This window comes from Nerophis lumbriciformis, linkage group LG04, assembly GCF_033978685.3.
Source record: "Nerophis lumbriciformis linkage group LG04, RoL_Nlum_v2.1, whole genome shotgun sequence".
NCBI classification, from domain to species: Eukaryota; Metazoa; Chordata; class Actinopteri; order Syngnathiformes; family Syngnathidae; genus Nerophis; species Nerophis lumbriciformis.
This window is the reverse complement of record NC_084551.2, coordinates 30,935,001-30,949,192: the sequence shown is the minus strand read 5'-3', so window position 1 is coordinate 30,949,192 and position 14,192 is coordinate 30,935,001. Positions and strand designations below refer to the sequence as shown.

At 41.0% G+C, this 14,192-nt stretch overlaps 1 protein-coding gene across 2 annotated transcripts in view; it reads left to right on the top strand.

Moving 5' to 3' along the window:
* Positions 1-310: 310 nt before the first annotated feature.
* Positions 311-14,192, top strand: part of LOC133599283 (uncharacterized) — a 42,401-nt gene continuing 28,519 nt past the window's right edge. Inside the window, exons 1-2 of one of the 2 annotated variants that reach the window (XM_061952128.1) lie at positions 311-970; positions 7,995-13,938. In XM_061952128.1, coding sequence (XP_061808112.1) covers positions 580-970; positions 7,995-11,140 — 3,537 coding nt within the window. In that variant the 5' untranslated portion in view covers positions 311-579 and the 3' untranslated portion in view covers positions 11,141-13,938. Of the gene's footprint in view, positions 971-7,994; positions 13,939-14,192 lie in introns of those variants that run through there. The other variant, XM_061952129.1, reaches the window with a different exon arrangement.

Genomic DNA, 14,192 nt, shown 5'->3' with positions numbered 1-14,192 from the left:
TGAACACAATATGAGACAGTATATTATGTATAAACAATTGAACATTTAAAAATAACTAGATAAGCAAAGAAACGTAGAATGCAAACAATTACAAATAAACTTTTAAATAATTGGTTCACTAAAAAGGAATATAGTTTGATGTGATTTTAATGCACATTAGCACAGCTAGGGTGGGATGAAAATGGTAGAAGTTTGGTGCAGACTTAATTGTTTACCTTTTTAAATGATGGTAAGGAAATATGTCATAGAATGAGGTTTGGGCGTACATATCTCGATCGTTTACCTAAAGTTATACAACAACGTAATAAGTAACTGTGATTTTTGTAACCAATTAGAAAATATACACCCGTATTAATTCGTTGTAGAAAATATGATGGGCGTAAAGACAAATAAATGGCGACAGAGGAGTCAATTATACTTAACAAACACATACATTCAAGGTATAAGACGACATGTAACTTTTTGATTTTAAATAAAGTCATTTAGAATGTGTCACCTTCTCGAGCCAAACTCCACTTCAAAGGGTGGCGGTAGTGCCAGCCGCCAGTAGATAGAAGAAGAAGAAGGCGTAGGGGAAACATGGCCGCCAGGTCCATACCAGAGTCTCCTAAAAGACAGTACTCCCCGGCGGAGGATGTTCACACATTAGGGAGCATGACAGATGCAGTTGAGTTAAAACGTTGCTTTTACCAGACGGAAGAACGCACTTTAGACAAAGCCGGGGTGAGCCAATGTATGGAGAACAGTGCCAATAATGTTGGCAACGGCAGTGCTTCCTTTCCGAGCCAGTCCGAGGTTTTTGAGTGTGAGGCTAAAGGCGACCAAACATCATGTCTGTCACTGGAGGACGGAGTGTCGGGGCCAAAAATGGTGAAGTCGACAGGAGGCGAGCAGCGGGCGTTCAACTTTTCCGAGACAGAAGACGACGACGGCGAAGAGTCTGCTTCCCAAAAGGAGGAAAACAAGTATGGTACGCTGACGCTAATACTCATAATACTGTGTTTTACTGTTAGCTTTTAGTCTCCAAACTAAAAAATGAACCATTACTTTCTATGTCTAGTCTCCAGCTAAAATTATTCCAGATTAACCCACATTTGAGAGGTAGGGTTTAATTCCCTCACAGATTGACCCTTCATGGAAATGTCAGCTTCCCAAAAACGCTCGCTGATTTTTTGCCACTTTAAACCAGTCATCTTTTAAAACTACTCCAGCTTTAGACAATACTGTAATTTTAAAGTCCAGCGGTCCGTTCATTATCATTTAGAGCAGTGTTTTTCAACCTTTTTGAGCGAAGGCACTATTTTTTTTATTTAAAAAATGTGGAGGCACACCACCAGCAGAAAACATTACAAAATTAATCTCAGCAGTCGATATTGACTGTAAAAAGTAGTTCTCGCAATTGTTGGATATACATTTAAACCATAACCAAGCATGCATCACAATAGCTTTTGTCTCAAAGTAGGTGTACTGTCACGACCTGTCACATCATGCCCTGACGTATTTAGAGTTTTTTGCTGTTTTCCTGTGTGTAGTGTTTTACTTCTTGTCTTGCGCTCCTATTTTAGTGGATTTTTCCTGTTTTGTTGGTATTTTCCTGTAGCAGTTTCATATCTTCCTTCAGCGCTATTTCCCGCACCTGCTTTGTTTTAGCAATGAAGAATATTTAAGTTGTGCGGACGCTATCATTCTTTCTGGGGACATTGTTGATTGTCATGTCATGTTCGGATGTATTTTGTGGACGGTGTCTTTGATCCACACGCTGTAAGTCTTTGCTGTTGTCCAGCATTCTGTATTTGTTGACTTTGCAGCCAGTTCAGCTTTTAGTTTCGTTTTGCATAGCCTTCCCTAAGCTTCAATGCCTTTTCTTAGCGGCACTCGCCTTTTGTTTATTTTTGCTTTACCTGCACACTGCCTCTCGCTGTCGTCTGCATTTTGGGATCACGACAAACCATCGTCGTCGTTCCCGACATTTACAAAGCGTTTAGCTACCTGCTGCCACCTACTGACATGGAAGAGTATTACACGGTTACTCTGCCGAGCTCTAGACAGCACAGACACTCAACAACGGCACATTATTTGCAGATTGTAACTACTGGTTTGCAAAAAATACTTTTAACCCAGCTAGGTGAAATTACATAATCTCCCATGCCACACCAGACTGTATTTCATGGCACAGTGGTTGAAAAACACTGATATAGAGATATAATTTATGACTCTTTAAAGGGAGCCGTACAAAAGACTAGTTAATTATATATTTTTTTAATTCATGGAAACTAACCGTGGTAGCAGTTATAAGATGTGGATCAGAATAATTAACATATACAACAATATTGGTAGGAATTATTCGGAAGTATTGACTATATCATTTTTATTTCACACGGCGGTGCCGTATTCCCATGCTTTGATAGTGACATCACTATTTCGAAATTTCCCTAACCTAAAACAATTTTTTACCACAAGAGCATTTTAAACATACAGAACAAATACTAAAATAACTAAGAATAACATCTACCTCACATAAGTATTAATACAACTAGGACTAGAATTAGGACATAATACAAATGTGACTACAAAATTGTACGACCCTACCAGGGCCTGTCCCCACAGAAGTGTTTTTCGGTGGAAACGGTGAAGATATGTACCGTTCTTAGCCTTTTAATCCTTATGCAAGCAGTGTTTTGGTGGTCTGAAACTAAAGTTTTTAAAAAACTGGCTCCACGGTGGGGAAAGTCTGAAAACTCCGGCATTGTCGTTTCCATGGGGTGAAAGAAACCGCCAGAGTACCAGAGAATGATCACCTCGCCGCTTCCTTCCCGCCCTGACAGGGAGAAGGCACGCTCAACAGCTGTCAACAAAACCTTGTCATCATCGATCAAGTAGACTTGTAGTAGACACGTACACAATAACACACGTCAAATCATTTTAAATACAACAATATTAAACTTGGGCGACCAGAAAAATTTCTGTTTGTCTGTCTCTTTTACTACTGTACACTAATGCTAAAAACAGTGTTTTACCGTTATACACAGTACTACACTGAACAAAAATATAAACGCAACACTTTTGTTTTTGCTCCCATCTTTCATGAGTTGAACTCAGAGATCCAAAACTTTCGCTATATACACAAAATACCTATTCCTCTCAAATATTGTTCACAAATCTGTCTAAATCTGTGTTAGTGAGCATTTCTTCTTTGCCAAGATAATCCATCCCACCTCACAAGTGTGGCATATCAAGATGCTGATTAAACAGCATTATTATTGTACAGTTGTGCCTTAGGCTGTCCACAATAAAAGGTCACTCTGAAATGGGCAGTTTTATCACACATCATAATACCGCAGATGTTGCAAGTTTTGAGGGAGCATATAGTTGGCATGCTGACTGCAGGAATGTCCACCAGAGCTGTTGCCCGGGAATTAAATGTTAATTTCTCTACCATAAGCCATTTCCAAAGGTGTTTCAGAGAATATGGCAGTACATCCAACCGACCTCACAACTGTAGACAATGTGTAACCACACCAGCCCAGGACCTCCACATCCAGCAGGTGCACCTCCATGATCGTCTAAGACCAGCCCCCTGGACAGCTGCTGCAACCATTGGTTTGCATAACCAAATCATTTCTGCACAAACTCTGAGAAACCGTCTCAGAGAAGCTCATCTGCATGCTCGCCGTCCTCATCAGGGTCTCGACCTGACTGCAGTTCGTCCTCGTAATTGACTTGGGTGGGCAAATGCTCACATAGGATGGCGTCTGGCACGTTGGAGAGGTGTTCTCTTCATGGATTAATCCCGTTTTTCACTGTTCAAGGCAGATTGCAAATCGGTTTGCTGATGTCATTGTTGTCAATCAAGTAGGGCTGCAACTAACGATTAATTTGTTAATCGATTCATCTGTCGATTATTACTTCGATTAATCGATTAATAATCGGATAAAAGAGACAAACTACATTTCTATCCTATCCAGTATTTTATTGAAAAAAAACAACATACTGGCACCTACTTATTTTGATTATTGTTTCTCAGCTGTTTGTAAATGTTGCAGTTTATAAATAAAGGTTTATTTAAAAAAAATATATATATATATATATATATATATATTTTTTAAATAAAAATAAAAAAAACTTTGCGCATAGCATAGATCTAAAGAATCAATGACTAAATTAATCAGCAACTATTTTTATAATCGATTTTAATCGATTTAATCAATTAGTTGTTTCAGCCCGAGAATCAAGTGGCCCATGATGGGGGTGGGGTTATCGTATGGGCAGGCGTATGTCATGGACAACAAACTCAAGTGCATTTTATTGATGGTAGTTTGAATGCACAGAGATACCGTGACGAGATCCTGAGGCCAATTGTTGTGCCATTCACCCCAGACCATCACCTCATGTTGCAGCATGACGATGCACGGCCCCATGTTGCAAGGATCTATACACAATTCCTGGAAGCTGACACATTCCGGTTCTTGCTTGGCCAGCACATTCACCAGACAAATCACCCATTCAGCATGTTTGAGATGCTTACACGACAGCGTGCTCCAGTTCCTGCCAATATCCAGCAACTTCGCACAGCCATAGAAGAGGAGTTGTCCAACATTCCGCAGTCCACAATCAACAACCTGATCAACTCTATACAATACTGACTGCTTTTCTTACCCGCCTATTTCAGAGTGACCTTTTATTGTGGGCAGCCTAAGGCACATCTGTGCAATAATCATGTTTATTTAGCATCTTGATATGCCACACCTGCTAGGTGGCATGAATTATCTTGGCAAAGAAGATATGCTCACTAACACAAATTTAGAAAGATTTGTGAACAATATTTGAGAGAAATAGGTCTTTTGTGTATATAGTAAAAGTTTTAGATCTTTGAGTTCAACTCATGAAAAATGGCAGCACTCACAAAGGGTGTTGCGTTTATATTTTCTAGTGTCGTTTAATATTGTAACTTTTAATAGTGTGAAATGAGAACAATTATGTTGGTTAATTGTGTGTGTGTGTGTGTGTGTGTGTGTGTGTGTGTGTGTGTGTGTGTGTGTGTGTGTGTGTGTGTGTGTGTGTGTGTGTGTGTGTGTGTGCGTGTGCGTGTGTGGTAAACAACTATTTCCTTACTTTCTCTTATTGGACAAGATTCACTTTTTAAAAGGCTGCACATACAGTATCAAACAATAAAAGACTACATACCTAATCTATGTAAAAACAATGCAACATTCTCTTCTTTATTTTCCCCTTTGTAGTCACCTTCTTTGAACACTTTTTCTTCATTCTATCTCCTCCTTGGCTGTCATGTGTCTAAGTAAACAATTTAGAATGTTTCATTACCTCATTAAAAACACTATGTAAGGCAATATTAACCATACACAACACAAAGATTATGCTTCATAACTTAACACATCAATAGTTACATCACCATGCTAGCTAAACTACCTCGGATTTAGCGTAATAAGTCGCTAAACCTACCAGATGAGCATTTCTGCTTTAGTTGTCCACTCCAAGAGGCAAATTATCGCTGGTGTGACTAAGCATTCGAGGGAAGCTGTAAAATGAGGCAAGTTTCGGGGGATGAAGAATCTTCAGGACTCCCAGTCAACATTCTCTTGATATTTCACAGTTTTGTGTGACGTGCAGAAGTAATTCCACCATGTCTGTCCAAACAAAAGAGCAACTTTTGTTGCGCGCATCTGCAGTCATCACTTTTTGTTGCTTTGTTGTGACTTGTTACCGGAGAACAGAACTTTATGCGTGTGCACGGTTTCTTTTTGTATAGTTTCGGTGATTCCATTGGCTTTATTTGCTTACAATGCCACTTATGACGAAGCAGGCTAATACATCAAGGGTTATAGATGGTTGTGTCTCACTATTTCTTGTATTCCGACACCTTACTTCTTCCCGGAAGTGAAAACCAGTGGTGGTCAACAAAGCTAAGATGGCTGTTGTACAGCAAGCAGCGCGCAAACTATCTGAGTACAAAAGAGGCTTAAATCTTCCTGCAAAAAGCAGATACGAGCAAAAAATCTAACTATGCGAAGGAATAGGTCCCTATACTTTATCAACAAAGGATTTGTCGAGTGATATATCAAAGATAATACATCGTTTTCATTCTCAGACATATCGATCTATTGTGCGCCAGACGCCATTCTACATGACAAAACGGATGAAAACTGGGAATAGTATGGAGGTATACAACTTCTTTGTGTGTGGCTGCGTCAAGGAAATTGGTATCAAGACTCTCCCGGATAAATATGCGTAGTTTTTGCTCAGGTAAGGTTGCAATTCATGATTAGACTTAGTGTCAACTAATGTTTGTTGTTGTTGCACACGCCGTTTACGAGTAGCATGTTTTTCCCCCTCTTTATCAAAAATACAGAGGTCAACATCGTGTATGTGCTGAAAGCTTCATTTATCATTGCTGCCTTTGGTAAAAGCTTAACTCTTTTAAGTTTTGCTAACATTTGGTATTCTTTTATAGAGACTCTGAGTTGGTGCTTTTCGAAACCCTTGTGCCAAATGTGTGTTTAAGAAATCCAAATTATATCAAGATAATACTTAAATGGGAAATAATAAACGTTAAAATCATATCAAACAAACCTTCAACAAACTTGTGCATTCTTCGACTCTGCTCGTTTGGACTGGATTGTGTGCTGCTTTTCTCGTCGTTTCGTAAAATATTGCCCTCTTCCTCCCTTTTTAATTACCTCTTAAGGAACTCTGAAGAAACGTTTATCCTTTTCCCGATTTGAACGATTCGTACAACCGAAAACAACACAAGCATAGGCAATTTTTCTTTGAGAAAGTCTAAATGGCGCCGAGTACCCATTAAAAACAGAGGTAGCTTGACCACCACCGGACATGAAGTCAGAACATCTTGGCTATTGATAGGACACTGTGGCGACGCATTTGTATTTTTAATCCAAAACAAAAATTAAATACAACAGTTGCTGTGGGGACATGCCCTTAAACTACTTTACATATCCACATTAGAACAAAGAACCTGAAAATTGAATCCAAATGTTGCTACTTTTTCTTTAACTCTGACTCGTTTTTCTAGTACAGTCACCAGTCCCGAGGCAGCGTGCACAATTGCCAACTCTGCATGTGCATAAAAAATGGCTCCTAAAGAAACGGAGCGCAACTGCAAATCAGTTAACCTTGTTCCTTTTGAAAAGCTGTTCAAAATATTTGTTCGCAAACGTCACTTTTCTATTATCCTTGGACCTACAGATGGGTCATTGATTGGCAGCAACACTAATATTCATGCATGGATGGTATTGTTGAATGGGCTCAAATAGTACGTGTAGACATAAATCTTTTACAAAGTTTTATTCAAAGAAATACATACACAATTAGACACTTAATTTTCCTTGGGAGAGAAAACATTGTGTTTTCCATGTGGGAATAGGTTGATTGGCAACACTAAATTAGCTCTAGTGTGTGAATGTGAGTGTGAATGTTGTCTGTCTATCTGTGTTGGCCCTGCAATGAGGTGGCGACTTGTCCAGGGTGTACCCTGCCTTCTGCCCGAATGCAGCTGAGATAGGCTCCAGCACTTCCCGCGACCCCTAAAGGGACAAGCTGTAGAAAATGGATGGATGTCTGCATATGCATATGAGTGACATGGAATAGTCCACTGTGTTAGAAAGGATCAGGGACAATAAGGGGCATGTTGATTATTTACATGAAGCCAAATAATTAATGAACATTGATATAATTTTGTTTTTACATGAGAAATTAATTTTGTTCGTATTTTGATAATACAACAATTCAAGCAACAAGGAAGGCTTACATGAAAAATATTACAAGGAGACTAGCACATATAAACACATCTAGATAGAGAGAGGGAGATGCTGAATCTATTCGAGCTGCCATCTTCTTAATCATTTATAAAAAAAATACTACGCTAGTATTAGCTAGTGTTTCATTTGTATGTTAAGTGATTGTATTTCCTCTGAACAAGTGGATATAAACATTTGCTGTATATGTCAATATTGTTTTAGAGACTACACAGACTGTGCTACCAGAAACATCAGATGAAGCGCGTCCTGATGCAGAAGAAATTCAAGAGAAGGAAGATTCCTGTGTTGATCAACCAAACTCAGGAAAAGACCTATCTGAGAACCAAGTGGAAGATGTGAATTTGGATGTGGTTGAAGACCGCAACACGACTGACAACGGCCAGGATGCTGAGTTAACATCAAAGCCAAAAAAGTGTCGTTTGGAGTGCAAAGAGTGTGGAAAGCGCTTCACCCGGCGTGAAATGTTCTACCTTCACCGTCACTATCATGCTCACAAGGATGAACTCACGCTGCTCACCTGCAAAGAATGCAGCCTTTCATTTAGTGACCGCAGGAGCCTTATGAAACACAAACATGAACATAAAGAGAGGGAGGAGCCAAAGTATGAAGAGGAGAGTGGTTTTCAGTGTGCAGAATGTGAGAAGACTTTCTCTTCAGTGCAAAAGCTGCGGTCCCACAAATGCATCGATTCAGATGACAAACCTTACCGCTGTACAGTGTGCCATCAGGAGTTCCAATATAAGGTGTCTGTCACCAAGCACATGTTGAGCCACTCGCTGGATGAAGGCTTTAAATGTAAAGAGTGTGGTAAACGCTTCCACACCTACATGAGGATGCACCTCCATCTGCGATGTCACACATACCTTAAACCCTATGAATGCCCCGAGTGCGGCATGGTTTTTAAATACCAATCGGTCATGAAAGACCACCGTCGCAAGCACACAAATAAGCAACCCTCTCACCTGTGCAACATTTGCGGTAAAACTTTCAAGTACATCGGTCTCTTTCAACAGCATCAGTATCTGCACACGCGCAGGAAGCCCTTCAGCTGTCCGGAATGTGGTCAAAAATTTGCCTTTGCTCAGAATATGAAGGCACACTGTCGCCTGCACAGGCTGTGCCAAACCAACCCACTTCCTTCTAGTGAGCAGCCCACCAAGCAGACCTCTGTGTCCGCACCGGTGCAAAGGAAAGAAAATGCACACCAGAGTGAAGAACCAAAACGCACTTTTAACTGTCCTCTTTGTCCCCAGACGTGCAGCACCCCGGCCAACCTGAGAGCCCACATGCTTATTCATGAGGTGGAGTATGAGACACTGGAGAGAAGCACACATCAGCCCGCAGAGGTTAAAATGTTCTGGGACAAAGGGCACACCTGTCCACACTGCCCATCTACTCATCGTGATGAAATGAGTTTTCAATTACACATTTTGAAATGCCACAAGTATGTAGTACAGGATTCAGACAAAGTGGCTGCCGTCTCCTTTAGAGAACCAAGACCTCTAATCAGTGAAAATGTCCACGCAAAATTCAAAAATGAAAGCCTCGCTATTAGACCGTACAAGTGCTCTAAGTGCGAAAAAACATTCCGCCATCGCTCAGTCTTAGAGTTGCACATGCGCATACATTTCAAGGACAAGCCATGCCAATGCAAAGTGTGTGGCAAAAGCTTCCGGTTCAGCAGCTATTTGCAGCAGCATCTCATTATCCACTCGGGCAAAAAGCAGCACAAATGTCCCGACTGTGGGAAGGAGTTCAACTACTTGCACAACATGAGAACCCATCAGAAGCTACATCAGGAAAAACCCTTCCGCTGTTCCAGTTGCAGCAAAGGCTACAGCAATGACCTGCAACTGCAGCGCCACATGCTCTCGCATAATGGAGAGAAGCCCCATAAATGCCACATTTGTGAGAAAAGCTTTAGCCTGGCGTATCTGCTCCGGGATCACATAAACACTCACACGGGGGAGCGGCCCCATCACTGTGGTGAGTGCAACAAATCCTTTTCCTGGTTGAGCAGCCTGCAAATGCACCAAAAGAGCTCCTCTCACAATCGCCATTCTCTCTCGACCACTGGAAAAGTCAGAGGCAGGAGAGGAGGAGGGCTGACATGGGGTATGTCTACAGTGTTAGGGGGGCTCCTTGATGATGATCTGCATAGAGAGGCAGACCCAAAGTCACAATCTTCCATGATCTCCTCTCATCAGGAATTGCTAGTGAGGAATCAGGAGGAGGGATTGCTTTCTGACCTCCACCAGACACGTGTTCAATGGAAGGTGGATGGTGAAGAGCTGATGCCCTTTCAGTCATCACAGCACTTGCAAGAGTTTGCCAGCCCACCGTCTGACAGACACTCAGAACTTTCTGCACAGAAAAAATGCAGGCCCTCTCAAGTAGAGGTGCTATCTGTGCCCACAGCTTCTTTTCCTGGTTCCTCTAGTTCTTTGCAAATAAACGCTGGGTCATCATCGTTCATGAATGGTGCGGTGTTGTGGAGTGTTCAACCTCCTCTTTTTGGTCAGGAGCTACAGTCTCTAAGATGGGCCGCAGCTCCGGTGTCAACACAAGAGACATCCACGCAAGCAATTTCCCAGACTGTTAAGTCCCAGATAGATGGTGAGGCGGACAAGCAGAGAGCTGAATGCATAGTAGGTGTACCAACTCCAGCTCAAATAGACCAAAGCTGCCCCACGCCACTATTGACTCCTGTTTCTCAAGGGGCAGTTGGCTCCTTGTGGGACATTCAAGGTCCTCTGGGGATTTCGGGCAAAATGAACTTACCTGGGAAGCAGGCAGCAGTAACTGCAGCAACCTGGACCAATATACACAATCAGAATGGTGCACAGCAACTTCCCATTTCCATCCATCCCTTTGGCCAGGGGATAGGCACTGCAGTCTGGGGTGTTCAAAACAATCCTCCTCTTCTCACTTGGCAGCTCAAACCAGGGAGTGCACAGGAGCTACAGCAGCAAACTTTGGTCGCTGGCAGTCGGATCATCCTCAATCAGCCAACCCCCTTCTTCTCACCACCACTCACCCCGCTCTCTGCACTGGCTTTGTCTGGCACACACCCTCTTCACACTGTCGCCATCAATACACTACAGAGACCACCCCACCAAAATCTTTTTATTCACCGGCAGGGTGTCATGACCGAGAGGCCACCCATGCCACAAACCCTGCCCCTATCTCAGCTCACCTCACAAACCGATGATGCTCACAAACTCGGAGTTTCCAGTATGTCTTTTGCCCCCGACCGACTTCTGCAGTGCATGATATGTAGTTGCTCTCTCCCGCGGGAACTGGATCTACAAATGCATTACCTACAACATTCACAAGGACAGATTTGACATTTTGACATTTTTGTTTTTTGTTGCATATCTTACTCTGTATTATTCTGGCTTTTACATTTTGGATGGGCATTGGAAGTGAAAAACTTGAATAAGTGCCATTTTTTAATTTCACTCACAATTATACAATACACATGAGACTGTTCATTTGGCTTAGAGTTGTGGCCAAAACTCTTAGCAGTAACTTTAAATTTGGTAATAAAATAACCACCTCAGTATTTTTTAAGAAGCAAAGTTATTGACGCACCAAATTTCAGTCACTCCCCACATTTTTGGCTGTAACTAAATGTAATAATTTTACTTTTTTTTCAAATGCATGTTAATAAGCAACTTGGACAGTCATATTTTACACTGCATTTCATTTACTGGCAATAACATTTAGATTTTGGCCAGTTTTGACTGACATTTTTTCCCCCCAAAGGTTTTAAACAGTTTTCAATGTACAGTATACAGTGTGCCTATTAATGAGTAAAGTCTGCACGTCTGTAGTATTATATTGGTGTTCTACTCTGCTTAGTTTATACTAGGTGTGCCCAAACTTTTTGCCTCCAAGGGCCAAAGTGCAAATGTGCCAGGGGTCAAACACAGTGATTTTAAGAGTACATAGCAGCTCCATGAGTAAGGAATTAGCCCTATACCGCCATATATAAAATAGTGAAGATCATCACATTAAACACATAGCGACTAGCTAACGTAGCGGACATTCCACGAAGTGAGCCTATAAGAGGTCCGTATGAGTATGTTTGGTGGGCCTACTTTGGGCACCCCTGGTTTATACTGAACAAGGACCTCACTCCTCAGAACAACTGTCTTCCATATACATTGAAACCTCACAACCCTTGCATTTATCATGTTGCATCCATTCATCCATCTTCTTCCGCTTATCCGAGTGTCGCGGGGGAAGCAGCCTAAGCAGAGAAGCCCAGACTTCCCTCTCCCCAGCCACTTCGTTTAGCTCCTTTTGGGAGATCCTGGGGTGTTCCCAGGCCAGCTCCCCTCTTCTGCTTAACCCTCTCCCTTGGCTCTTGCATCTAGTGCCATAGCAAAGTATTGCAAATAAGCCCCTATGCATACGGACGTCGATCGAGTCTCGCTACGTCATCAACCCTCACCGTTTGCTTGCAGTGACGTAAGGCAGATGATCCTGTCCTTTCGGTCATAACCCAAAGCTCATGACCAAAGGAGAGGATAGGAACGTAGATTGACCGATGAATTGAGAGCTTTGCCTTTCGGCTCAGCTCCTTCACCACGGCGCACTAATACAAGGTCTGCATCACTGCAAATGCACCAATCCGCCTGTCGATCTCTCAATCCAGTCTTCCCTCGTGTATAAACAAGACTTCGGGGTACTTGAACTCCTCCACTTGGGGCAACATCTCCGACGAAACCTGGAGATGGCACTCCACCCTTTTCCGGGCGAGAACCATGGACTCGGGTTTGGAGGTGCTGATTTTCATCCCAGTCATTTTACACTTGGCATGTTTTAAAAGTTATATTTATGCATATATTATTGAAAAAAGAAAAAAAAGTGCTACCACAGCGTGTGAAAATAAAATCAAAATATTTTTTTTTAAAACTAAAGCACATGTTAAAGACAAATAAGGTCACTGGTAACTAAAATATTAAATAATCCTGTATACCAGGGGTCCACAAACTACAGCCTGCCAGTATCCACAATCCGGCTTGCGGGATGGGATGTACCAAGTTAAAAAGAAGTGTGTGTGTGTGTCAAGCCACTCAGTCAAATCATATTCTTGATGTAGATGCTCATATCTGCTGTACTTATTTACAAAAGATAAGTGGGTGATATTTCTTTTGTTGCCTTATTTGTATTTGACTTTATTAAATGTTTGGATATATTTAGTGTTTGGCGCAGCCGGACCGCAGCAAGGGGGTATAGAAAGAATAAGGGGGGGAAAAGGAAGACCGAGGAGGAAATTGTGGGGACGAGGGTGATGAGACAAAAGAAATATGCTTATATACATACCGTACATATATATACATACATATATGTACAGTTTGTGTGTGTATATGTATATATGCTATATAATACATATTGTGTATATATGTATATGCGCATACATATACACACACACAAATAGCTAGCCTGGCCAAATTATTTTAAGCCAATGTGCAGCCAAAAAGTTTGGGGACTCTTGCTGTATATTTTTTTTTAGTTAGAAGACTGTTATAGTGCTTATTATTAACTGACTCAAATCTAACACCACAACATTAAAAAAAGAACATGATCTGCTACCTCTGTCCTTTTGCTTTTACTTTGAATTAAGATTTTCCTGTGATGTCTTAATATATTGGGTTAAAACTATTTATAGGATTGTGTGAGTGCACAGCCTCATGGTCTGATGAACTGTATTAGAATCTAATATAATACAATAAGATAATTGGGGGAAAAACATCTCAGCTTTTGTGTTATAGATGACAAAACAAATTGCTGTATTATAACTAATATTCTCCAATAGTAATGAATGCATTTAATTGTCAGAACATGTAGAGGGCCAATTAAAATCAGCTGCAAGACAAAAATGGCTCCCGGGTCATATTTGCCTTGTGATTGACCAGTCCAGGGTGTACCCCGCCTCTTGCTCATATTTATATCTGAGGTAGGCTCCAGACTTTAAGGTCGGCAAGCAGTATAGAAAACTGACATATGTGTTGCACAGTGCTTCTCTTCTCAGATAATGTTTGAAGTGTCGGTACCGAAAAAGAATACATGGATATAGACTATAATTATGTTTTTTTTAAATGTATTTATTTATTCATATATATATATATATATATATATATTTATACATACACACACACAGTAATATATATATATATATATATATATATATATATATATATATATTACTGTGTGTGTGTGTGTGTGTGTGTGTGTGTGTGTATATATATATATATATACATATAGCTACATGTACGTACGTGCGTACGTATGTATGTATACATATAGAACTTGAATACACCTCACGGTGATGCTTGGACACGTCATCAGTGATAAACCCAGGGTCATAGGGTGTTTCGGGTCTTTAAT